The sequence below is a fragment of the Centruroides sculpturatus genome, unplaced genomic scaffold (genome assembly GCF_000671375.1).
Source record: "Centruroides sculpturatus isolate CEXI.00-Female unplaced genomic scaffold, Cexi_2.0 scaffold23, whole genome shotgun sequence".
NCBI classification, from domain to species: domain Eukaryota; kingdom Metazoa; phylum Arthropoda; class Arachnida; order Scorpiones; family Buthidae; genus Centruroides; species Centruroides sculpturatus.
This window is the reverse complement of record NW_019384313.1, coordinates 861589-887059: the sequence shown is the minus strand read 5'-3', so window position 1 is coordinate 887059 and position 25471 is coordinate 861589. Positions and strand designations below refer to the sequence as shown.

The 25471-nt window shown below is 26.6% G+C and overlaps 2 protein-coding genes across 5 annotated transcripts in view; both read right to left on the bottom strand.

The window, feature by feature from the left end:
* The window catches only part of LOC111622523 (teneurin-m-like), a 320210-nt gene that overhangs the window by 266328 nt on the left and 28411 nt on the right, over positions 1 to 25471 (bottom strand). The gene's annotated exons all lie outside the window — the stretch shown is intronic.
* Positions 14111 to 25471, bottom strand: part of LOC111622587 (vigilin-like) — a 44702-nt gene continuing 33341 nt past the window's right edge. Inside the window, exons 2-3 of the mRNA XM_023365002.1 lie at positions 14367 to 14469; positions 14111 to 14260 (exon numbers count right to left, since the gene is read on the bottom strand). Coding sequence (XP_023220770.1) covers positions 14111 to 14260; positions 14367 to 14469 — 253 coding nt within the window. The remainder of the gene's footprint in view (positions 14261 to 14366; positions 14470 to 25471) is intronic.

Below are 25471 nucleotides of genomic sequence, written 5' to 3'. Positions count from 1 at the left end.
CCCATTTATTGATTTATTAAAAATTCTCTTTTTCTGTAATATTATTATATCTGTTATATTTATTATTATACCTATTCTCTTGATAGTTCTCCATATGTTATAAAGGTTATTTGTCAAAGATATCGCGTTAGCGATCGTTATTTATTCTTAATAGATGTGCTGTCTACAATAAATCACATTGCGATCGTCCCACGAGCAACTTCAGTTATTCTTACAATAAATTTTATTATTTTTATATAATAAATCGAATTTATGAAAGTGAGAAATCAAGAATAGGAAACGTAAAAAAATCCATTCTCTCTTCTCAGATTTTTAAGAATTTCGTATAATAAAAATCCACAAAAGTTTTAAAAATGAAAATTTTTGTATTCAGTTTTTTTTTATGTAGATTAAACTTTCGACTATAAATTTGCTCTTGATTCGAACCAATTTTAATATTTTTAAATATACTTTTCTATCGAGAATTGTATCTGATTCACGAACGAAAATATATTAAATTCTTCCTCCATGCAAATGAACTCGGAGAGAAATGATAATAACATAAATAGGAACTTACAGAATTTCGGCACTGTTGCATGTAGCATGTACAAGAGAATTCGTTCTATCAGTGAACAAAGTCTCAATCATCATCAATCACTACAGTAATAGGGAAACTCCGAGCGAAGCATGTTGCTGATCTCAGTTATTAGTCAGAGGCTAAGAAAAAGTGCAGAACCTACAGAGACAGCTAATCTATGTAACCTTCGATACAGACATCAAAGTTAAGTGAGATATCCCCCTTTTTCGATATCGAATCGGAATTTTTGTTTTATATATAAAATGAAATAAAAAAAAGTACAATTCAATAAATTTTAAATGATAAATAGGGTTTTAATGTATTTTTTCTTATAAAAACAATTCGAAGCACTTTCTATGGTTATTTTTATTCAGCCCACTCGTAGAATATTCTAAGAAACTCGATTCTGAAGCTGGATTTGTGCAGAATTTTGCCCTTCAGACATATTCCCCCGTACAGTATAATGTTACAGAGAGTTGTATAATTCAATAATCTCAGTATCTTTATACTTGTACTCAGAACAGTATTGATTGGAACAGAAAACCAGAAGTGCAGTTCTTTCCGCAAATCGATGAAGTTTTCTTCCTATGAAGCAGAGTGGAATTTACTTAGAAAAAAAAGTATAGAAGAAAATAGTGCCTTGGGTGCCTCAAAGTGAGGGTAAGCTGTCCATTTCTCCTTCCATGACGAGCTTTATGGGTGCGGACGACGGAGATGAACCATCCCCTTCTGTGGTACATGAAAGTAGAAAAGACAGAACTTGTATAGTTTCAAATCGTCTACTATTCTTGATGATTCGAGTCGTTATTTGCTACAAGTTTTCTTTTCTAAAAATAATCCACCACTTCAAAAAATATAAAGGAAAAAAACAACTTTGGTCTAATCAGCTTTTCTTGCTGCAATTTCTATCACCTTGGATTCAAACTCCAGGAAATTTCTTATAGAAATAAGATCTTCAATATATATATCTTAGTTTCCATACAAATTTAGGAATAAAATATTAAACATTTTTAAATTATCTGAAAAAGAATAACTACTATTTTTAGAAAATATTTTAAAATATTAACAGCGATCTTCTTGCGACGAAATAGTTAGATTAAACTAAATATTTTTCTGAAATATTATGGAACATTTGTAATATTTCTATTGTATTATTATATTCTTTTGCACATTTTTCTGCATTATCATTCGGAAACATCAATAAAAATACCCGATAATCTTCACAGATTAGAATAATTCCTACGAAATATTAAACTTTATATAAACGTCGAACTTTGCAGCATTCATTAAAAGAATATGTTTAAGGCAATTTTTCTCTATCTCGACTCATTGAACAGATGATAAAGATCAGAGAGAGAGAGAGGCGATACGTTTTATTCATAATCCACTTTTTTCAATTTTTTTATTTTTATATATATGAAAATACGGGTAGGAGATCGAATTTCGTAGAGGAGAAAACGAGAGAGATTAGGGAAATGAGATCACGAGAAAGCTACTAACGATATGGACGAAGATCTGAAGATATCGTGGTCAATAACTAAGATGTTGTTTTCCCGAGAACACATTAAAACATGAAAAATGAAATGAGCTTGCTGCCTCATAAACTTGTTTCTCTTATACGCAAAGCGGGGATGCCACTTTGGTTGTCTTTTATTACCGAGAGCAGCAACTGATCTTCAAACTTAGGCTGCTTCAACTCGGTATAACGTTGAAGAAGATCAAAGCCATTTCGATGTCGGAAAGGTGGGAATTTAAAATGAATTCTTCGAACAAAGTAACTGATATTAAACCTACCAACAGCTGCTACTAAAGCTTTAAAGGAAAACTAGAGGTTATGTATCTTCGACCCTTCACAGAAATGTCTCACTGACATTCGCTTCGGTAATAAAATGGTAGAAATTTTATGCTTTCTGACTGTGAAATTTTTCACGTCTTTACCTTCCTTATATGCCATTTGTATTATTATTACTATTGCTTTTTAAATAAACTTTATATCACGTATTATATTTCGTTTCTTAAAATTCAATATACGAAATACATAATAAAGTCGAGATTTTTGTCAGGAATTTTTCGTGTTTTCATTATAACGTTTACTAAATAAAAAAATAATAATTAAAAAATTTGATAGAAGATTAATTTAAAAATTAGAAAGTAGTGAAAAGATTCTATATAATACATTTTTAAATTTAATTTTGACAAATTATACCATGGAATATAACAAATCTAAAATTATAAAATTTAATAAAACAGGAAGAAAACTTAGAAAAAAGGTAAATTTTTCATTAATTTTTGAATATTTAAATTCAGTATCTCGTGCCTAAAATGTCTTAAGAGAAATTTCTTGGGTGTATCGGGAGATAGAAAAAATTCTGGATGTGGAAAAGGTATTTAATGTGCATCTTTGTATGCATCATCCTTTAGACTATATATCCCAGTATTAGCGACACCTCGCAAATGTTGTAGAATGTTAAGAAATTCTGAACACTTAAAATTTCACATCACTCAAAAACTTTTAATATATAGTTTTACTCTGGAGGATTGAATGTTATTAAAATCCAGATAATACTATTTTCTGGGAGAGCCCATTTATTGATTTATTAAAAATTCTCTTTTTCTGTAATATTATTATATCTGTTATATTTATTATTATACCTATTCTCTTGATAGTTCTCCATATGTTATAAAGGTTATTTGTCAAAGATATCGCGTTAGCGATCGTTATTTATTCTTAATAGATGTGCTGTCTACAATAAATCACATTGCGATCGTCCCACGAGCAACTTCAGTTATTCTTACAATAAATTTTATTATTTTTATATAATAAATCGAATTTATGAAAGTGAGAAATCAAGAATAGGAAACGTAAAAAAATCCATTCTCTCTTCTCAGATTTTTAAGAATTTCGTATAATAAAAATCCACAAAAGTTTTAAAAATGAAAATTTTTGTATTCAGTTTTTTTTTATGTAGATTAAACTTTCGACTATAAATTTGCTCTTGATTCGAACCAATTTTAATATTTTTAAATATACTTTTCTATCGAGAATTGTATCTGATTCACGAACGAAAATATATTAAATTCTTCCTCCATGCAAATGAACTCGGAGAGAAATGATAATAACATAAATAGGAACTTACAGAATTTCGGCACTGTTGCATGTAGCATGTACAAGAGAATTCGTTCTATCAGTGAACAAAGTCTCAATCATCATCAATCACTACAGTAATAGGGAAACTCCGAGCGAAGCATGTTGCTGATCTCAGTTATTAGTCAGAGGCTAAGAAAAAGTGCAGAACCTACAGAGACAGCTAATCTATGTAACCTTCGATACAGACATCAAAGTTAAGTGAGATATCCCCCTTTTTCGATATCGAATCGGAATTTTTGTTTTATATATAAAATGAAATAAAAAAAAGTACAATTCAATAAATTTTAAATGATAAATAGGGTTTTAATGTATTTTTTCTTATAAAAACAATTCGAAGCACTTTCTATGGTTATTTTTATTCAGCCCACTCGTAGAATATTCTAAGAAACTCGATTCTGAAGCTGGATTTGTGCAGAATTTTGCCCTTCAGACATATTCCCCCGTACAGTATAATGTTACAGAGAGTTGTATAATTCAATAATCTCAGTATCTTTATACTTGTACTCAGAACAGTATTGATTGGAACAGAAAACCAGAAGTGCAGTTCTTTCCGCAAATCGATGAAGTTTTCTTCCTATGAAGCAGAGTGGAATTTACTTAGAAAAAAAAGTATAGAAGAAAATAGTGCCTTGGGTGCCTCAAAGTGAGGGTAAGCTGTCCATTTCTCCTTCCATGACGAGCTTTATGGGTGCGGACGACGGAGATGAACCATCCCCTTCTGTGGTACATGAAAGTAGAAAAGACAGAACTTGTATAGTTTCAAATCGTCTACTATTCTTGATGATTCGAGTCGTTATTTGCTACAAGTTTTCTTTTCTAAAAATAATCCACCACTTCAAAAAATATAAAGGAAAAAAACAACTTTGGTCTAATCAGCTTTTCTTGCTGCAATTTCTATCACCTTGGATTCAAACTCCAGGAAATTTCTTATAGAAATAAGATCTTCAATATATATATATAGATTTTGTTAAAAAAATTGGGAGATTTACTTCAAAGTTTTTACTACAAAAGTTTTATTTACTATAAATATAAAAAGATTACGTTTTAACGAAACTGAATAGTGTAATATTTTAAAATTAGAAGAGAAAATTCTATCATATTTAAGTAATAAATTTATATTTATTTAACTTTATTTTTTTTAAAATATATTACTGGTGAGGCATACATTTATATTAAAAAAAAAAAACCTAAAGTATCAACTACATGTTTATCAGTAGAAAGAAAGGAAGAACAAGTTTATTCACTAATGGGATCCGAACCTACGTCCTTTTACTAACAGTAATTTAAGTCTCATTTGTTGGCAACATATGTATATCCTGTATTGATTACAGCATCTGTTATCGAAGAATGTCGATTTGGATCTCAATAAATCCACCATCTTCTGTATAGATTTCTCTTTCTTCATATGAAGATATACGTAATATTTCAACTTTGACCATTGTTTGTTAGTGTATTCATCAAATATTCCCTTACTGTTAGTGTATAAGGTTATATTTTAATTTAAGATAAATATAGGTGTTCTTCCAGCTATAAATAATTAAACTTAAATTTAATAAAACATGGTAAACAAAGCATATTCAAAAATTGATTTCAAAGGTAAATTTTAATTTGTTGAAATTTTTAGTTGTTTTGTAAATTAATTTATAATATTTACCCTTTAAATAAAAATTAAGAATCGTGTTTTCCTGCAACAATATTTACACTGCACTTAAATATTTCAGTTCGTTTAAACCCTTCGAAAATTTTGAATGTTTGCGAACGATTCTTATTTAAAAAATAAAAATTCTTTATTAATAATTTATATATTTTTCTACAATTATATATATATTAATTTTATGATAAATCGATAACTTTTTCTTTAATAAATTACAATTCTTACAATATTCTTCCTCACGTTAACATCATAAAAAATAATGTTTGCATAATAAATTAATTAATATGTGGATAATTTTTGTATTAAAAAAAATAAAAAATTAGTTACCACGAATTGTTTTTATAAAATTTATTTTCTTAATTAAAATAAAATTACTTAGTAAAATTTTCTACAAATTTCATTTACTTTGACATTTCTTTTTATGTTAAAATAAGTAAAAGCATAAATTTTAACTTATATTTTTCCTCGTAAAATATGTTTATATTTTACAGTAAAGTTTGTAGTTTATATAAACACAAGGGGGTGTTGTTTTAACACGTGACTACATCTAAGTATATTAAATTTTTTTAAATATTGTCATCATATGTCAACGTTTATAACGTGCTTTACGCTTACAAACTTATTATTTATAACCAATATATAACACTTCTTAACGTGGGATTCTATAATATATACACATTTAAAGTAAAGTAAATAATCCATATAAGCATTTAACATTCCATTAATGAACAGTAAATTACTTTTTAATAATTTCTTTACTTTATAGATTATTAATTAAAGCCGAAAGAAATTGTTCTTATCTAAGTTCAGATAAGTAAATTGGTATTAAATTACAGAAACAGATGCATTTTTTATTCATTAATAAACTAATTTCAGTATATAGATATTAAAATCTAATATTTCATTAAAGGAAGAAGGGGGAAAAAAAACGGTATTATTTTTAGTTTTATACAAATATAAGAGAAGATATTACAATTGATGACAACAATAAGTCCGTAAAAGTTACAGGAGAACCTTAGAGAATAGCAAAGAAAAAAATAGGACAAAAAAATAAAAGAAGGAAACTTAAACCGTGGAAACGAAGTTAGTTTTTAGTAATGAAGTGCATCAATCCAGATGCTTTATCGATTAAGTTTAGGATTTTTTTTCCTCTTATGTAATTCTTTTTTTGTTTATGTCTTAAAGGAATTCTATTTTGAAATTAATGTTTAAACCATGAAGTTTATAGAGACGTATTTTGAACAATACATTTAGTAAGAGGAACCACTGTTATGTACAGTATTCAACACGAAAAGAAATCGTTAGGAATTGAAAAGAAAACTTTCCCGACTTTATCGCAAATACCGTAAGAAGAAAAAACAAAAAAGATGGATAAAAATGGAGTCATTTCTTTCTTATGGAATATTTTTTTATAAAAAAAATATAAAAGATTTTGTCGACTTTTGCTTAAATAAAAGTAAGTTCTTCATCCTTTGTAATGTCATCATGAATAAATTCTCTTATTTTTTTAAGAAAAATCTTTACTTTGTATTATTTTATCTTCGAGTAAGATCTATTCAACCATTTCTTTTGTTATATTAGCCTTCACACATTTTGCTATTAATATGTATAAAAACTTTCAGATTTACTCCACAAAAATCTGAAGAAAAACCTATTGAATATACCGCATCAATCTACTTTTTTTACAATTATAACAAAGATACTCCTAATTTTACTTTAATAAAAATTGTAAATTATACTTTAAATGCAATTTATATTACTATTTTTAAATGGAAGAAAGTGAAGAAAACGTTTTACACGCCTCTTCACCTTGGTGAAGAATCTTTAAGCATCACTATTCTATGGATGGAGTACGAGTTAAAAGAACGTATCTGATTCAATAGGTGAAAAATTCATCAATCCTCTCAAGAAAAATTTCCAGGATGTCAGAGATTGTCACTCGAGAGTTGCTGCGGGTTAGGTCACTTGGGACGACAAGCAAAACTATCCATGTAATAGTACAAGACCTATAGCTGTATAGAATCTAAGCTTATTCCCAAGTGTGCATTCAGGGGATTGGACTGTCAGCATTCCCACAAACCCCTGCGGTAACAGAATTAAGTGAAGCCTTCCGGAAAAGTGCAAGTGGATTGTAGGTTTATTTCGATAGACTTCATAAAAATTTCTTTTTTTCATCAAAAAAGTATATCTAGTATATATATATAAGAAAGTGGTTCATTGTTTTGTTGCCGTCATAAACAGTATAAGTCACACTAGGTTATACCACGTTAAAGACACTACGATTTTCACCGAAAAAGACATTATATTTAATGGTAACGTTGGTGATTTATTAGACAAATTAATTAAAATTGATTATAATTTAATTAAATATAAAAAATTTCACTTGATAAAGTATGTTTAAGTATGTTCATTTAAGCATAAAATGTGCCAGACGTTTACACTAGATGGAGATACGATTAATACGATAGAAGTCAACATATTGATACCCCTATTTTCTGATAGTTGCTTCACTAAAATTAATTATAATTTTCTTTAAAAATACTGCACTATATAAGTAATTTTTTACATGAAGAATTTATGCTCCATAGAAATCATAAAACGTAATTTTTTTTAATATTTACTACACATTACAGTACATAAACTATTAAATTTTATACACCTGACTTTTAACGAACAGAGAAGATTAAAGACAAGCAGCCATACGATAAAAAGTACAAGAAAAAATTAATATATTATAATTTATATAAGGAGAAATCATTTATTTACGTGGCTTATGTTTTGACTTTTTTGGGATTATGCAGCTTAAATTTTTTCTTAAAAAAATCAATATTTTAAATAATCGAACTCGAAAGTTTGAGATTATACAATTTTCCATAGGAGATATCATTTTTTTTTCTCTCAGAGATAGGCGTTATTAGAAAATTTGCGAGTTCTTCAAATACCTTCTGGACTTGACAGAATTTTTACAACTGATCATGTACGAACAGAAAAATAAATTCGAGTATTTGCAAATTTTATTACAAAAGCTACTATATATGAAAATAAGGTATAAAGCTCTTATATCGAGGAACGTACTTTTACAATCTCGCAGTTACTAAAAATAAATTTTTAATTAAATCCACCAAAGTAACGATTTTCTAATAAGTTTTAAAAAAATATATATATACACGTATCAAGCACGTTGTAATGAATTAAATTTGAAAATTTCTTGTTTGCAAAGCAAATATTACTTAAACTATTATATTTTTAGAAAAATCATTAAATAAACCAACACAAAATTTGATAAAAATGTCTAAATTTCTTCATCAAAAGCAAAGATATTTTTTAAATTTATAATTCAAAATTTAATCTTCAATACCATGACACCGGCGCTGTCAAAGATAATATTTTAATAAACAAATTATTAAAAATGTCTTTGTTAAAAACTGATAAAATTGTATCCGTAGGAGTTTTACGTGTGTTGTAATTTTACTAAACTAAGTTAGTGCATTAGTCAATAAATAGAAAATATGAGGATGGTTCATCAGAAAGAAATAATTCTCGACCCCTTCATCCCCTTACATGCTTCATTAACGACATAAANAAAAATTCTAATTTTTTACAGATTTTCTTTGGGGAAAAAAAGAAATTTTTTGACTCAATTCTTATTGACTTATGTTCATGAGAAGAGACTTGTATTTTGTTGGATTAACTTAACATATAAAAACTGAACGACGTTTGAATTATTCAGATTTATTTCAAAACATTCAATTCTAATATATTCAGCCCATAGAAAGAAAAAATATTTTTCTTTTAAAAAAAAGAATAAAAAAAAAATAAAACAGAAAAGCCATTTTCTGATTAAATGTAACACATGTTAGTATTCATAAAATTTTCTGAATACTCTAGGATTTCTATTTTTATTCTTACAAACAATGCTTCTAGAATTTAAATAAATAAATATATATATTATATAAGTTTTCCAAATAAAAAATAATAATAAATTCTTAACTATTAATATAACAATTTATAATGTTTCTAATTAAACTTATAATTACAGTAAATGTATTAAGAAGCTTGGCTTTAAAATATGTTATAAATTAATTATAAAGTAGGTTAATCAAACTATTTTTTAAGTGTAATTTTTTTTGTTTTTTTTATTATGTAAATAAACGTATTCTGTAAATGTTTTCTAATAGAAAGTGTATTTAAGAATTGTTTTTTTTTTAAGATTAGTTGTAAAGTCTCTGCTCTGATCGTGGGTTAATGGAAAGGCTGTTTATTTCAACAGTTTAATGATTGAAGCATTCTTAAGAATGTTGGTTCGGATCCTATTGAATTGGATTCATGGAATAAGGTAACTTAACACATGGGCGATCTGCCAAGGGGTTTCTTCACAGAGTTCTTTTTAATGAAAACTGTCTCCTATTTAGGTGTTAGACACATGAAGAAAACCCAGAATACTCCACGCGGACAGTTCGTATGTCAGGCTCGAACTCGCGAGCCTGCATTCTATTGGCATCAAATATATTTTTCTCCTTGGATTTTAATTTATTCTTTATAATAGATACAGGTATATTCATATTTTGAATATTTCTAGTGTACTATTTATTTATTAATAATATCTTTACTGTTATATTAACTTAATAATGCTTAATTCTCCCACATAATCTGAGATATCGCATTTAGTTTTAAGTTTATTAAAGGAAATTAAAACCGATTAAAACTAATTAACTACAATAACTTCTTAGTTTCCTAATTATTAAGCTTTCAGTTATATAATCGCAAACGCAATGCCCTGTAATTTAAATAATAAGATATTCGTTTTACGAATATAAAATTGTATAAAATAAAAAGAAATTCTTAAAACCAAAACCTCTCTCGCTAATCCGAAATTTTATAAAGTCTAAATCCTTTTCATATAGAATATACACACTCATATTGGAGATTAGTTTTCATTAATTTCAAATAAAGCTTATTGATTCTGTTTCCATGTTTCGGGCATATTGTTATGTGAAGCTAATACCAAGTTTACATAATCTAAACAATGTCGTATTTAATGAGAAATTGTATTGAATGCTTTAGTATTCATGGCTCCACAATATCCATTTGAGTCGAGAAACTTTTCCAACAAACTCCCGTGTATATCAATAAGAATTTCTGATCAATTCACTGAGATAATCCTCGAGTCTTCGCTGTCATACGATTCATAGTCAACTGACCAATTCTCAGAAAGGCAAATACCCGCAGCTGTTGACACTAAGAGAGTCAGAGGAGGTGATTAGTAATTATCATTGCCACTAGATTTACATAGAATGTCTCTGGAGTCATCAGATATAACAGATCTATCAAACTGTCTCTTTTACAAAATTCCCTTTCGTTAAGCTTCCCAGCATTACTTAACACCATTTACAAAAGAGCGCAATTCATCGTTCAGCTAAAGGGTATAAAATAACAAAAAAAATTACTCCATTTTTTTTCTTGGTAGAATTAAATAACCTTTAATTATTCACTGATAAAACTAAATTTTCCTAATTTGATCCTAAAGCTATGAATAATAGAAATGTCCAAAGGGGAACTGATACTAGGATTAAATGCTATAAATAATTACTTAGAAACATCTTCTACAGGGAGAAAAAAGGTTGAAAAAAACACAATTTTATCTAATTTACTCAAAAAAGAGAAAGAAAACGATATAAATTGCTTGTTTGTTTTGAGTAATCTACTATTTTAAGATAAAAAAAACGGATGAAATTTATAAGAAATCTAAAGTACTATCGATCATTTCCTATATGATAAACAACGCAAAAATGCAAGAAATTATAATAATTTGTTTCCAGAAATTGAGGTTGATGCTATCTTTATTTATTTAAAAAACAAAATTTCGAATCTTCTAAGTATTACTTATTTTATTTTCAAAATTTATATGGATAAATGAAATGTAAGCTAATAAGGTTTGATAGCCTATATCTATATATAGGCTATACTTGATATATATTTTTTTAAAAAACTTTCTTGATTTCTCTAGTTTACTTTCACCGGAAATGAACAATTCTTAAAGAAAAAAAATGAAACAGGAACTGAAAACAGAAATTGTTTTTTGACCGGAAACGGTTTTTTTAGAAAACGGAAATGTTTTTTACTGAGTGATGTTGACATTGTTTCAACTATTTTAGGCTTTTTTCTGTGTTATTTTTCTTTCTATATTTTATATTCAAGACTATAGATNCGAAGATTAAAAATGAATTTTGTACGTGGAAAATCGTCTTCAATTAAGAATTGATACGTCGAAATTAATTTTAGAAATTAGAATATTTTAAATACATTTGTAAATCTTGTAAAATTATAAACCGTAGATAATTTATAATTACAATAATTAAAAATTTTAAAGTCAAACTTCTATAGAAAAGTTATAATTAAAAGTAGAATTCGTGATTTTAGCAATTGGACAGCACGAAGTAGGGTAACGCTGATTTGGATCATCATTTAGAACTAAATTTTAATTATAAATTGCTATTATATTGTAAAATTTATGTATTAAAATTTAAATATTTTATGTAGATTTTTTTTGATTAATGATTCTAATCTATATTTCTAGTGATAAAGTGTCATTATAGTAGAGAGCTTTTGTTGAATTGAAGCAAGTTGCTGCTAAGAAACGATGAACTACCTGAGTCGACAAGCATTCATTCATATTTCTTCCTACTCTACAATGATTAGAATGATGTGTGATCATAGAAATCATAAGAATAGTCCGTGACCAAAAGAGTTATTGTTGATTTGATTGATGCTGAAGAATTCATGAGTTTACTGAATGGGAACAGATTTGTATTCAGCCATTTAAAACTATTTAAAATCCTCTTTTATTGCGAATAACCATTGAAATTGTGGAAAAAACGTTTTAAAAAATGGACGAGTTTATTACCTAAAAACAGAAAAATCTCGAATCAAAATGTAGAATAAGACGATTCTAAATTGTCACCAGTAAAATACTTTTATTTTTAGAAGAGGAACTTCTACAGCAAACACCAAATATAAAGTTAAATAACAAAAAAAGAGTGTAAATAAAATTTAAGAAGTATTCTTTCATGAAGTAAAGTAAAATTTTCGAGATTTTTAGCTTTAGTTTTCCGAATCCTACGTAAATAGATAAGATGGTTCTTTAACGTCTCCCTCATGGTTTGAAAGAGTTTCTAAAAGGTTCCGAACAGCAAATATACCAGATTTCTGGTAACTATATTTGAACCACGATCCAAATGTTAGACAGCAGCTTTTGTGACGAATGTTATTCTTTCATATCATTTCTTCACACACAGCAAGAGAATATTCAGCTGGAACTAACCAAACATACCCTAAGTCTAGACTTGTTAACGTCTCCAATGTTGCCACTATCTAAGAATTTCTTGAAGGAGCATCCTAATCCTATTGGCAGGCATCTTTTTTCGTGCAAATATATTCAAAAAATAATATCAATCTAAGAATATATCGATAAGTTTTCAAAGATATCCTTATCCTTATTTAAACTTTTCCTATATTTTATATACACGTGTCTGTCTGTGTGTGGATATTCTGTGTGTGTATACATATATATATATATATTCAATGATATTATATTTGTCTACAAATCCTCTTAGAAATTTTAACATTATGTGAAGCTAAAAAGTATATTATAGAATATATATATTCTAAAATGGTATCATTCAGACGAATAAAAGACAAGTTTTGTAACTCTTCAAAGCGATTTAAGTCTTTTTTTTTCTATGGGATAAATATCTAAAAATACACTTTTCTTAGTTAAAATCTTCTATCACTTTTAAGTACTACATATTTTTTTCCTTATTTTTTCCTGTTTGAATAAGAAGAAAAGCTTACTATTTAAAGAATTCTGCATTAATAGAGGAGAGAGAATCAGCATTGAATCGCTTAGTAAGGTAAATGTTTCTTTACTAGAAAATAATGACTTGTCCTTTGCTGAAAAGAGATTTTTCTTTTAATGACATTGGCTTATAAGTAAAAGGAAATAATAATTAAAAAAAAAAACACACAAGTTACTGAATAAAATGCATAAAATTTTAACATTAAAAATAAATTTAAAATATTCCGATTTTTGTATATAATCTAAAAAGGAATTTATAAGAAGAGTATCACAAATGTGAAGATTATAAAATAAATTTTGTTTTTAAAATCAGTTTAGAGTATTGAACATTTTTCTAATACTCTTCTATTGCCAGAAAGAATATTTTTAGAAAAATCATTAAATAAACCAACACAAAATTTGATAAAAATGTCTAAATTTCTTCATCAAAAGCAAAGATATTTTTTAAATTTATAATTCAAAATTTAATCTTCAATACCATGACACCGGCGCTGTCAAAGATAATATTTTAATAAACAAATTATTAAAAATGTCTTTGTTAAAAACTGATAAAATTGTATCCGTAGGAGTTTTACGTGTGTTGTAATTTTACTAAACTAAGTTAGTGCATTAGTCAATAAATAGAAAATATGAGGATGGTTCATCAGAAAGAAATAATTCTCGACCCCTTCATCCCCTTACATGCTTCATTAACGACATAAACAAAAGATTGTTTGCTAATGGAACACTAATTGCATCAAGCTCCAAGACATCTCTATTATAAGTAAATGAGTTGTTTAATGTAAATGATTATAGGTTATCAGTTAAGAAAATTAGAAATTTCTTCTTTCTTGCACGTTCAGAAAGAGTAGAAACATTTCCAAAACCTTATTTACAGTTATTGCAATCTTTATATTTTTAAAATATTCTAACCAATTCTTTAATCATATCCTGGAGTTCTTTCTTTGCTTGCATCACTTCCTCTTTTCTGCCAATAATAACAATCGATTCACGATCATCATCTTTTTCTGATGGAAAAATAATTCTTGCTTTTGTTTTATCTCTTATCTATAACAAAAATTAATGAGATAATTGTTAAAATATTTCAAAGTAATTTATTTAATACATCAAAAACACACATAAACTAAATTAACACACAAAATATTTTACTAACCTTCTTAACATTGGCCCCATTCTTTCCTATTAAGAATTTCAAATGTTCAGGCTTTGCTTTCAATTCTTCTGTATATCCAGCATTTTGCTGAAAAATTACAATTCTTTTAATTTATTATAATTTAAACAATATAAATTAAATATTCATGGAGAGAGAAACATTCAAATTAATTTATTTTTAGGTTTTGTATTCTTGATAGTTTAAATTAAATTTGTTGTTTATTGTATTTTACTTTTATTTAGTATATATGCACATTTTACATTGGGCTTTTGCCTTGTATTAAGTGAATAAATATTACACAAGAAACCTCAAAGTGGTCCAAAAAAGAATCTTGAAAAATCTAGCATCCTCACAAAAAAGTTAAATATTTGCAGCTGTGTATATTGATTTCATTACATAAATATAAANCTCAAACTATAATACACCTCTAAAAAACACGTATAAAATGTTTTTTAGAAGCATATCTTTGCTAATCATTTAAATTCTGACACGACTTTTTAGAAGTATATTATTAACTGGATCGAATTTTAATTTTTAATTTAACGTTTTTTTAAGAATAAATTACTTGAATTTTTTAAAAATACATTTCTATTATTACTCGATCATTTAAGTTAATAAATACATATACATATAAAGTGAATGATATGCAGATATATATATAAAATTTACATAAGAGATTCTCGATTTTAATTGAAAGTCATACATCATTTTTATACTTATTCGAAGTCATATGTTTTAAACGTATTTAATATTGAATACTTTGAATGAAAATCATCCTTAAAAATTAATGATATTGTCCAAATGGGAGCAGTTCATCTTACTAATGACTTTCTCGTATTGACTCGTTTTAATCTACCTATCACCTACGTGTTCACTGTCTTTATCATCTCTTCGACCCTCCCTCTTTAATTTCTACTTGAAGCACAATGAAAATTGTTCCCTTTTATCTTCTAAAAACACAAATTTAGTCTAAAAAATATAATTTTTTTTAGCAAATTAAAATTGTAAAATATATAAGCCTATATTTATACAGAAAAGTAAGAAGAAAGAAGAATTGGCCTGTATATATATATATATTTTTTTTATTTCGTATATTTGACTTATTTCTGATCGATATAACATTTACTTTATTCAAAACATTGGTAAATATCTATTCTTCTTTTTTAATATTTGAAATTCTTTTCGAATCTTATCAGCATTGAAAGAATTCCATTTGAAATTCTTCGGTGTTCTCTTGTAACTTAATAAATTTCTGAAATCATATTTCGTAGCAGAAAGAAGAAATATCTATCTATATATATACATATATCTACCATTGTGTCACTCTACAAATGTTGACTTTGAGTTTAACTTCCAATCTCGAAAGTGTCAAGCATTATATTAGACTTAACCTTTTCTGTAAACTCAATATGTATTCATTTATCTGCATAATATAAAATTGTGCCCCAAAACTATAGAATTTGAGACATTTTTTTAAAACGTACTTTTATAAAATTACCATCTAAAAATAAATAAAGTACGTATATTCTAATGCAAATTTATTATTTAGATAAGTAAATTCATTTTAGAGTTCGAGAAGATAAAATGAATTTTTAAGAAAATTATTCAAGAAAAAAAAAAATAAAAAGACAGATATATACATCCTAGATTTGTATTTAGTTCGTAGAATATGCTTTATAATTTAAATTTTTATGTACAGTAACGTATTGAAATGATATTTTTTAGAGGCGATGACATCAGAAACCGTGCAGCATCCAGGTAGTAAGGAAAAGAGTAGGTCAAAATGTCACAGGGGAGACATTGTCATGCACGATCATCCGAAAGAACATTTGTCATGGAGACAAGAGAAGGGTAGGATCGACTATGATCTTTTATCTTTACTTTCCTCGAGATCTACAAAGAATCCGAACGGTAATTTCCCTTTTTCTCGGATTTCAAATTCTCTTGCATGAAATATGTTTCTTTTAGTTTTTTTCTTCCAAACTTATTTTTACTTTGAATAGTTACTTTAATGTTAAATATATATATAATTTAGTGGTTTATATTACAAATTCTCTTTCATACAATTAGAAAAATTGCATGCTAAATTCTCATTTTAGTCTTCAAATTAAACGCTGAAATATACTTTTTAAATTATAATTTCTATAAATAAATATTGTAAAATTGAATAAATGACGTATCTTACAACTGTTTATACGATAAGATATTTATATTTTGTATAAATAATGCGAAGTTCCTGTTTAAATTCTGTGAAGTTATCAAACTTTGGCCATTAGACGTCACGACAGACTTCGACCAATTTTTAAACACAGCCGCGTTATTAATCAAAAATAAACTTTACAACAAGAACGAAAAAGAAAATTTACAACAAACTTAACTCGAAAACTAATTTTTTAAAAAATTATTATTTTCTCTTGAATTTTTTATAATGTTTATCGTGTTTTTAGAATTTCTTTTCAATAAAATAAAATTCTCGTATTTTATGTAAATAAGACACTTACTGTTTTAGCTTTTAAAACAAATGAAATACATACATATATATATATCGAGAATGGAAATTATTATTATTATGGAAGTAAGTTAGTAAAATTATTGTATTTTTTTCTTTGAAATAAAAAGAAAGATAAAAAATAAAAACTTGCCTTTTATAATTGCTTAATAATTTTATATGAGTCGAACGAATGATTTCATAAAAGAAATAAAGAGAATAAGAAAGAAAGAGAAAGAGAGAAAGAATACAAAACCTCCATTTCATTTTTTTTTTCGTTTTTTCTTCTAAAAAACAACAAAAAAATAATAAAAAAGTTTCCATTTGACTTGGTGTACTTTAATAATCCTACCTGCAATCGATTTATGCCGTAGTTCAGCAAGTGCTCCTCGTTCCAGTTGTGTGAAAAGGAAGCAAACCAAAGCTTTCCTTTTCTAATCTGAATTTCCTTAGTTTTCATTAATTTCTTCGATCCCCCGGAGTAAAGAAATTTTGCAATTATATGGGAATCCGGTGACTTACAACTATTTTTAGCATTATTTTTATGGGTGAATGCATTTCATGTAATTCTGATGAGCTGAGAAATTCCTGACACCAACGATTGAAATATGACATTGCTTAATAAACAAATATCGAGGAATATTTTTCCATGGTTGACGAGAAGAATAGTGAAAAGAAGAACTTCAAATAAAAAAAATAATGCAAGAAAAATTGAGAAATTTCAAGAAAATAAATTGCTTCCATTAAATATATTGCATTAACGATCTATACACTACTTGTTTTAATTGATTAATAAATAATTTCTGAAGATAAATAGTTGTTAGAAACAAATCACGTGATTTATTCATACCTCTAATAAAGTAAATAATAAAAAAAAATTCCAAAAATACGCTAATTAATTTATTAATTATTAATAAAATAATGAGTAATTGTAAAGTTTTTCTTCTTCCTTCTCCATGATGTGTATGTAGATTCTTAAATTATTTGAAGGAAGAACATAATTTATGATGGTTTTTTTTTTATATTAATTTTTTCTAGAAACTATAGAAATAATTGCGCTTCGACGAGCAAATGGTTTTTTAATTTAAAGAAATGAAAGGAATTATATTCTATATTAATCTAAAGTTTGAAAGTTGATACTTTAATAGCAGGATATTATGATGGAGGAGTCGTTTTTTAGATATTATCGTTATTTTTAGATTTAAAAAAAATGTAAAATTACGAAATAATGATTTTTAAATCTTAGATTATTTTAAATTTCGAATATAAAGTAATACGTTTTCATTGGTTTTCATATTTTTAATTTAAAAAATGAGAAGATAGAATATANATAATGAGATGGAGAATATATTACTAATGAAAGATATATATATATATATATATTTCATTACACTAAAGAAAAGTATTGAAAGAGAATGTTTTGTCTAGCTAGCTCTTAAATTAAGTCCAAAACTTTTCAAAAATAGCACAAATATAGGCCTACGTAAATAACATGAAAGTCTTCCATATGATCCTTTTTTTTTTTTTTTTTTTTTTTTGCATACGCTTTGGATTTCTAGAACATATTCTTGCTCACAAAATAAAAATTCCTTTTAAAAATTTAATAAATAGCAATTTATTCATTTTGTAAAAGAAAGGCATAAGACAGACTTTTTAAAACAACTCAAAGAAACTGTAATTCCTATCTAAAAACATAATATTTATACACCTTCTTTAAAATTTAAACATTATATTTTCTTTCTAAAAATACAATAAAGAAAAATATATTCTCTTTGTGGTAAACATTTAAAAAAAAAAAAAAAAAAACAATTTTACATTCTATCCTAAAAATTCCACAAGCATATTCCCTTTTTAAATATTCAAAAATTATATTCTTCTTCTAAAACATTCAACTATTGGGAATATGTGCACAAAACAAAAATTCGTTTTATAAAAATAGAATAAGAGCATATTTCTTTTTTAAAAAACGTATTCGTGTGGTAAAACTCAAGTATACTTATTATCTAAAAAGTGCAATACAGTAAAACCTGTCCAAAACGAAATCTAAAACCTGTCTAAATGGAAGAAAATCTTCGGAACGGAGCGATTCCGGTTTATACGGGTTTTACTGTATTTAAATTCTGTCTCTAAAAATTCCGAAATAATGTAATTTCTTTCTAAAAACCCGATTAACGAAAAAAAATATATATATTTTTTAAATATGCTGTAACAGGCAATTGCCGTATTACAAATAAAGCGTAATTTGGATTGGAAATAAATATGCTAAATTTCTGCTTCTAAAAATCAACAAATAAATACCCTTTTTAAACAAAAAAAATCTAAAAATTATACTGTAAAACCTGTCCAAAACAAAATCTGCCTAAATAGAAAAACATTATTTAAAACGGAGAGATTTTTCTACGTTAAAAAAACCTGTTCAAAACGGAAACATACCAAACCGAAAAAATATTCGGTATCGTGCATTCCGGTTTACACAGGTTTTTACTGTATTTAAATTCGGTATCTAAAAAAAATCCAAAAAAATATAATTATACAGTAAAACCTGTTAAAAACGGAAGCCTGCCATACCAAAAACAAGAAGGAAAAAATTCGGTACCATGCAATTCCTTTTTACGCAGGTTTTACTGTATTCTTCTAAAAAATACAGAGATTGAAGTATGTACTCTATCGCAAATATTCTTTCTAAGAATAAAATAAATAAGAGTATATTCCTTTTGTAAAAAAAATACAATAAGGCATTTCTTTTCTAGAAAAAAAACTCAAATAGGTGCATTACTTATCCACCTGTAAAATAACACAAGATAAAAAAAGCGAATTTTTATGAGTAGATGATTTATTAAAATAGCATCCTCCGTTCAAACGAGACAAATGAAATTTTACAAATGGAGAATTTATTTATCGTAAGTAACTTAGAATATAATAGAAAAAAGTAGAAAAAAAAATCTACCGTACAAGTCACATGCCTTTTTATTTATTTATTTATTTAATAATTTTTTTATTGAAGTTAATTTTCTTTGATTCCTTTTCATTACAATAGCGATTTTCAATTTAATAAACTTTAGGAGTTTTATTGCATTTATAATCAGTAACGCTTCAATAAATTTAATTATTCAATTGGCAAATGGTAAATAATTTCGGCTTTACTACTCTTCTAACTGAACATTTATCTGTTAAGCGAAAATTGTCATTTAATTAAATATGTTCATTTGATTTGTTTAAACAATGAATTGATTTATTAAAATTAAGATTATTTCTCCAATTTTGTAATAGATAAATTCATATTTACTATTCTTTTGTACGTATATATATACTCATCAATGAGTTTGTACGCTTAAAATACTTCATAAAAACTCAAAAAAAAAAAATTAAAATTTTAATTTGTCGAAACAAATGTTGAAGTTACTCCAAATTTATTCTCATTCTTTAACCGACCGAGTTAATTTAATTATATTTATATTTACATAAAACATAATGATTTTTTAAACATTTTCACAGTGTAAATATAATTAATTAACTTTAAAAAAAATTTAAATACAGTAAAACCCGTGTAAACCAGAATCGCGCGAGTTTGGCAAGTTTCCGTTTTAGACAGGTTTTACTGTACTTAAAATTATTTAAGTCACATGTAAAGAATGAGGAGAGGGACAAATGGTTTTCCAGTAAAAAGGGGGGATTTATATACGTGAAAGTAGAAAAATTTTTAAGATAAATTGTCGTGTAACTATAACTATCAACAAGACTTTTGAAAATAATATAAATTTCCTCACAAATTTTCCGAAATTGAATTTTGAATGAAATTGCATAGTTCTGTTATTGAATGTCAGCCAGATACATTCTATACAAAAGTAAGATTTATAACTGATTGTCATACAAATGTATTTCTCTGGGAATATTCAGAAAATCTTTACAGCTATTTTTTTCAAATTTTCATATATAAAAATAAATATATTCTATTAATTATGTCACTTTTAAATCATTAAATTAATAATTTATTCATCTAAAACTTCGTATGATGCAACGTTGGAGAAGGGAATGAAGATCAAAGTTTATAGTTTTAGGACCGATCCCTCGAAGGAATTATTTAGATAATTTAAATATGAAAAGGTATAGGGATTTTTTAAATGTTGTATGAGAACAGTTATATAAAAAAGCAAAATTATTTATCAAAAAATATCAAAAGTTTTTTGAAAGTCTTCCGATGTTAAAAACTTCTTTCATGCATAAAGAACAATGTAAAATTTTTGGATTATTTTATTCTGTTATTCGTTCGAATAATCCGAATATAAAGTAAGAGGGAGGAAAAAATAATCTAATACAACTGATATTTCAAATCTATTTTGGAAATCTGACATCTTGCATAATAAATGATCTTCTTGGTTCTCTCCCAGTCTACTTGATTTTATCAGGAAGCTACAGTTCGAAGATTTACTATTGGGACACTAAATTTCCAAAAAAATTCCTTTTTTTTATCTATGGCTTCTTTAAAGTAAGACCTTTCTGTTTTTTATATAAATATATATCAAATACGATCGCAGTTTTATATATCCTTTATCAAGAGATATTTATAATATTTTTTGTTGATAAATTATTCATTAATTTTCTCTCCATCCCTAAATTATTTTTCTTACTTAATTCTGGATGATGTATTTTACTTGACAACGCGTGAAATTATTCCTATAAATGTTAATTTTATAAATAATTAGAAATTGCACATAATGCCAGCGTGTGCCAAGTATAAGAATATGATTTGCTTCCCTTCTATCGATTTAATAAATGTTACTTTAAAAAAAATACAAGCGATTTCTTTGTAAGAAAGGAATAAAATGATATAAATATTTGTCGAAATATTATATTTTTCTTAGAAATTGAAGTGAACGATTGCTTTTCTCATAACTGCACTCTTCAGAACTAAGTAGGTAATTATAGCAGTAATGCGAAGAGAAGATCAACAAAAGCACTATTGTTTATTGTAAAAAGTAAAGGGGAAAAAATGGGTCGAAGTTAATTTTCTCGAGCCCATGTTAGAATCTGATCTGGAAGTCAAGTCCAGTAGTCATGGAAACATTGACGAAAGGGGAGTGAAGAGAAAACGAGACAAAAGACGGCACGTTTAACGTATACCCATTTATTTACAAGAAATTGGTAGTAGCTTAACGCAATGCCGCAACGTGTTACTATTTTGTGGTTCTTAATTAAGTACATCACGATACTCTTTTTGACCATGGAGCGAACGTGTCCGTGACTCGAATGAAACTACACCATACCCATTCACGAGTTTGGAATTCCGATTTATCGAACAGATTTTCTGTATCAACAGAGGATATATCGTGAGCTTAGAGTGATCAACGATGGCGTGTGTTAGTCAAATAAAAAAAATAAAATAAAATAAATAAATGGCCGTTATTATAGTTTAAAGATCGCAACCACCCTTTTACTTAAGTGAACTTCTTATCGGATTGTATGGAATTTTGCTAGGAAACATTTTGTAGTAAGCAATCTCACCAAGCAAAGACATTCTATAAAAGATTTTTATCGATATATCTGAATGCAGTTATTAAATCAAACTAGAAAATAATCTAGTTAAAGGAAATTTTATCGCGTGGTTTATATTGAAAATAAGATTTTTCAAGAAAAATCTGTTATTATCTCTAGCTTATATTTATTTTTTTCCTCAATTCATTCTTTTTTCCTGGCGATGAAATGCCGATATGGATTTTTAAAATTTAGCTTATATATATGGTTTTTATCGTTGGCAGCGTTACAAAACGCAGATTCTTTCGGCACCTGGTTCCAAATTGAAGCGATTGTTTTCTACATTGAATCTATCCGGATATATAAAAGCTGGGATTGGATAAATACCGTAGAACAAAGGATATATATCTGTTTATAAAAGCAGGCTTGGAAGAGCCCCAGGGAATAAGCCAGATGTCTTTCTAGCAAAGACTTCTATCTCTCCAAGAATTTCATTCCGGTGGGAGATACGGATTTAGAAAAATGTATTCTTTTCTTTTCAATCATATCTATAGATCTATATATATTAATATATCCAATACTAGGTTATACAATAACTTATTTCCAGTGATAAAGTACAATATATATATTATTAATGCTATTTTTAATAACGAATGAGATATACGAAAGAGATAGAAATATTCTTCAAGTGCTCAACATACAAAACAGTCAATCTTTCATTATACTAAATTGATAAAAATTTAAATCTTTATATTTCTATTTCGTGTATATCACTCGTAAACTATAAAATATTTTAATAAAAGTTCTAAAGTTTTAGTGGTTATAGATTTGTGGTGTATGAACTTAAATTTTAATTGTTGTACAGTACTTAAATTTGTCAAGTTAACAAATATTGTACTTATCATACAGGAAAAAGTCTTATAAGAGTAAAATTAATCACTTTAAATTGTCTTTTTTTTTTGGATGCATTTTGGGTCTGAACCCCCTTTCAGCAGTTGATAATTCTTATAAAAAAAATCCTGAGAGGGAGTCATAAAGTTTTTATATATTTTGATCTAGAAACTATGTAAACTATTCCAGAATTTAAAATTTTTTAAAGTAAGCAAATTTAAATTTTAATATAATTACTGTTTAAAAACTTAACTAAATCAATGAATTTTTAGATTAATGAACATTAAACTCATTCTATAATTATTAAATTCCGTCTTTAGAATTATTATTTGAGAGGGATTTTTTCTAGAAAGAGGAAAATGTCCCTACGAGCACTTTACAGGCAATATAATGCAGAGAAAATGAATTGTTTGATGAATAAAAGAATATTTTAATGTCACTAATTGGTTGTGATCAATTAATCCTTGGGCAAGGGGAGTTAATCGCGTTTAACCGAGCGTAAGAAAATTCTGTGACACGCATCCTATACAAAAACAAAAATGATTGACATTAACTTAGCAACTTCACTCTCTGCCATTTGTTGATAGCGAAATTCCTATTTCGCGCCCAATATCCTAGAACTGTCAATTCAGATGGTTACTCTGTGAAAAATACAAAGTTAGAGAATAGAAAGTCCCTCGAGTATCTCGATGTAACACCCTTGACGTATACATAACAAGATTTCTTCGTCTATTACTTTGAGGACCGTGATGAAAGAACATTTTCATGCACTATCTCTTCTCCAATACTGAAATGTTATAAGAGGTTATTTGAGGAAGGAACCAATGGAAGTTTCTATTTGATAGAAAAATCTTCCACAGAATATTGAGTTAAATATTAAGTTTTTCGCTACTAAATTTTATCATTCTACCAGCAAATTACTTTACAAAAGTAATTATAATTTTACTGTACTGCAGCCAAATTTCCAGCCCTTAAAACGTTACACTGTATAAAATTTGCTAAATTAACAATAGAAACATTAATTTTTATTGTTTTATATTAAAAAACAATAATGAAACTGTACAGAAAATAATAAAAAATGTCAAATTTTAAAGGGGTTATTCAAAAATTTAATCAAACTTTGTCGTGAATCGACGAAAATATTTAATTCTTGAATGGTTTTACGCATATAAAACCGATTTTATATTTTATTTTCTTTTAAATTATCTAAATAAATTGCATGGATGATTCTAAAATTTTATGATTCAAGTATGCAGTAAAATCGATTCCATGTTTTAACATGTTGATGATATTGATGAATAAATTAATAGACAGTATTCAGTAATTTTAGAATGGATTCTCTTTTATTTTTAGTTTTAAAAATTAATGAATATTGATTTAAAATCTCATAAAAAATGTATAAAAGCAAATCTGTTTTCGGAATCGGTCTACAAAAATTATTGGATTCTTTTAAACTAAAAACAATTTCATGTATTGCACTGAAACTCTCGTCAACTCTAGATTTAAATAACACCATCTTTGTGATCTCAATTTTATAAAGGAATGTAAAGTAATTTTATTTTAGTAACACTAAAATTATTAATTTTGTATTTTCTTAAAAAGAATAACAATGTTTTTGATAATTTTATTACTTTTTTCTAGCTTCAATATGACTTTAGTACTGCTTTTCATTGCTTTAATGTGAATTTACTACTTGCTTTTATGTAAATTATCATTTTTCATGGATTCAATATGAATTAACTACTTTTCATTACTTTAATGTGAATACGTTGCTGCTTTTCACTGCTTCAATATGACTTTATTATTGCTTTTCATTGCTTTAATGTAAAATTTATTGTCATTTTTCATTGCTTCTAATACGAATTATTACTTCTTTTAATTGCTTTTCATTACTTTAACATAAAATTTATGTTTTCACTGCAACACGAATTGAATAAATGCTTCCTTTGTAAACAATATCAGAAATATCTTCAAAGTAAAACAAAAATTAACAACTCATTACACCGAATAGCATAATAAAAATCACCAAACAACAAAAAAAGTAACAAAAATGTAAATTTAAATTTACCTGCAACTTGCTAAAGTCGTACAATAAATCTCAGTTTACAATAGTTGAATGAAGATAAAAGAACACATCTGATGAAACAAGACAAGAAAATTCAAAATTATGTCATCCATTTGGAATCTCTCTCTGTATTTTTAGTTTTACATAAAACATACTTTATAATTTATTACTTTACATGTATCAAAACTA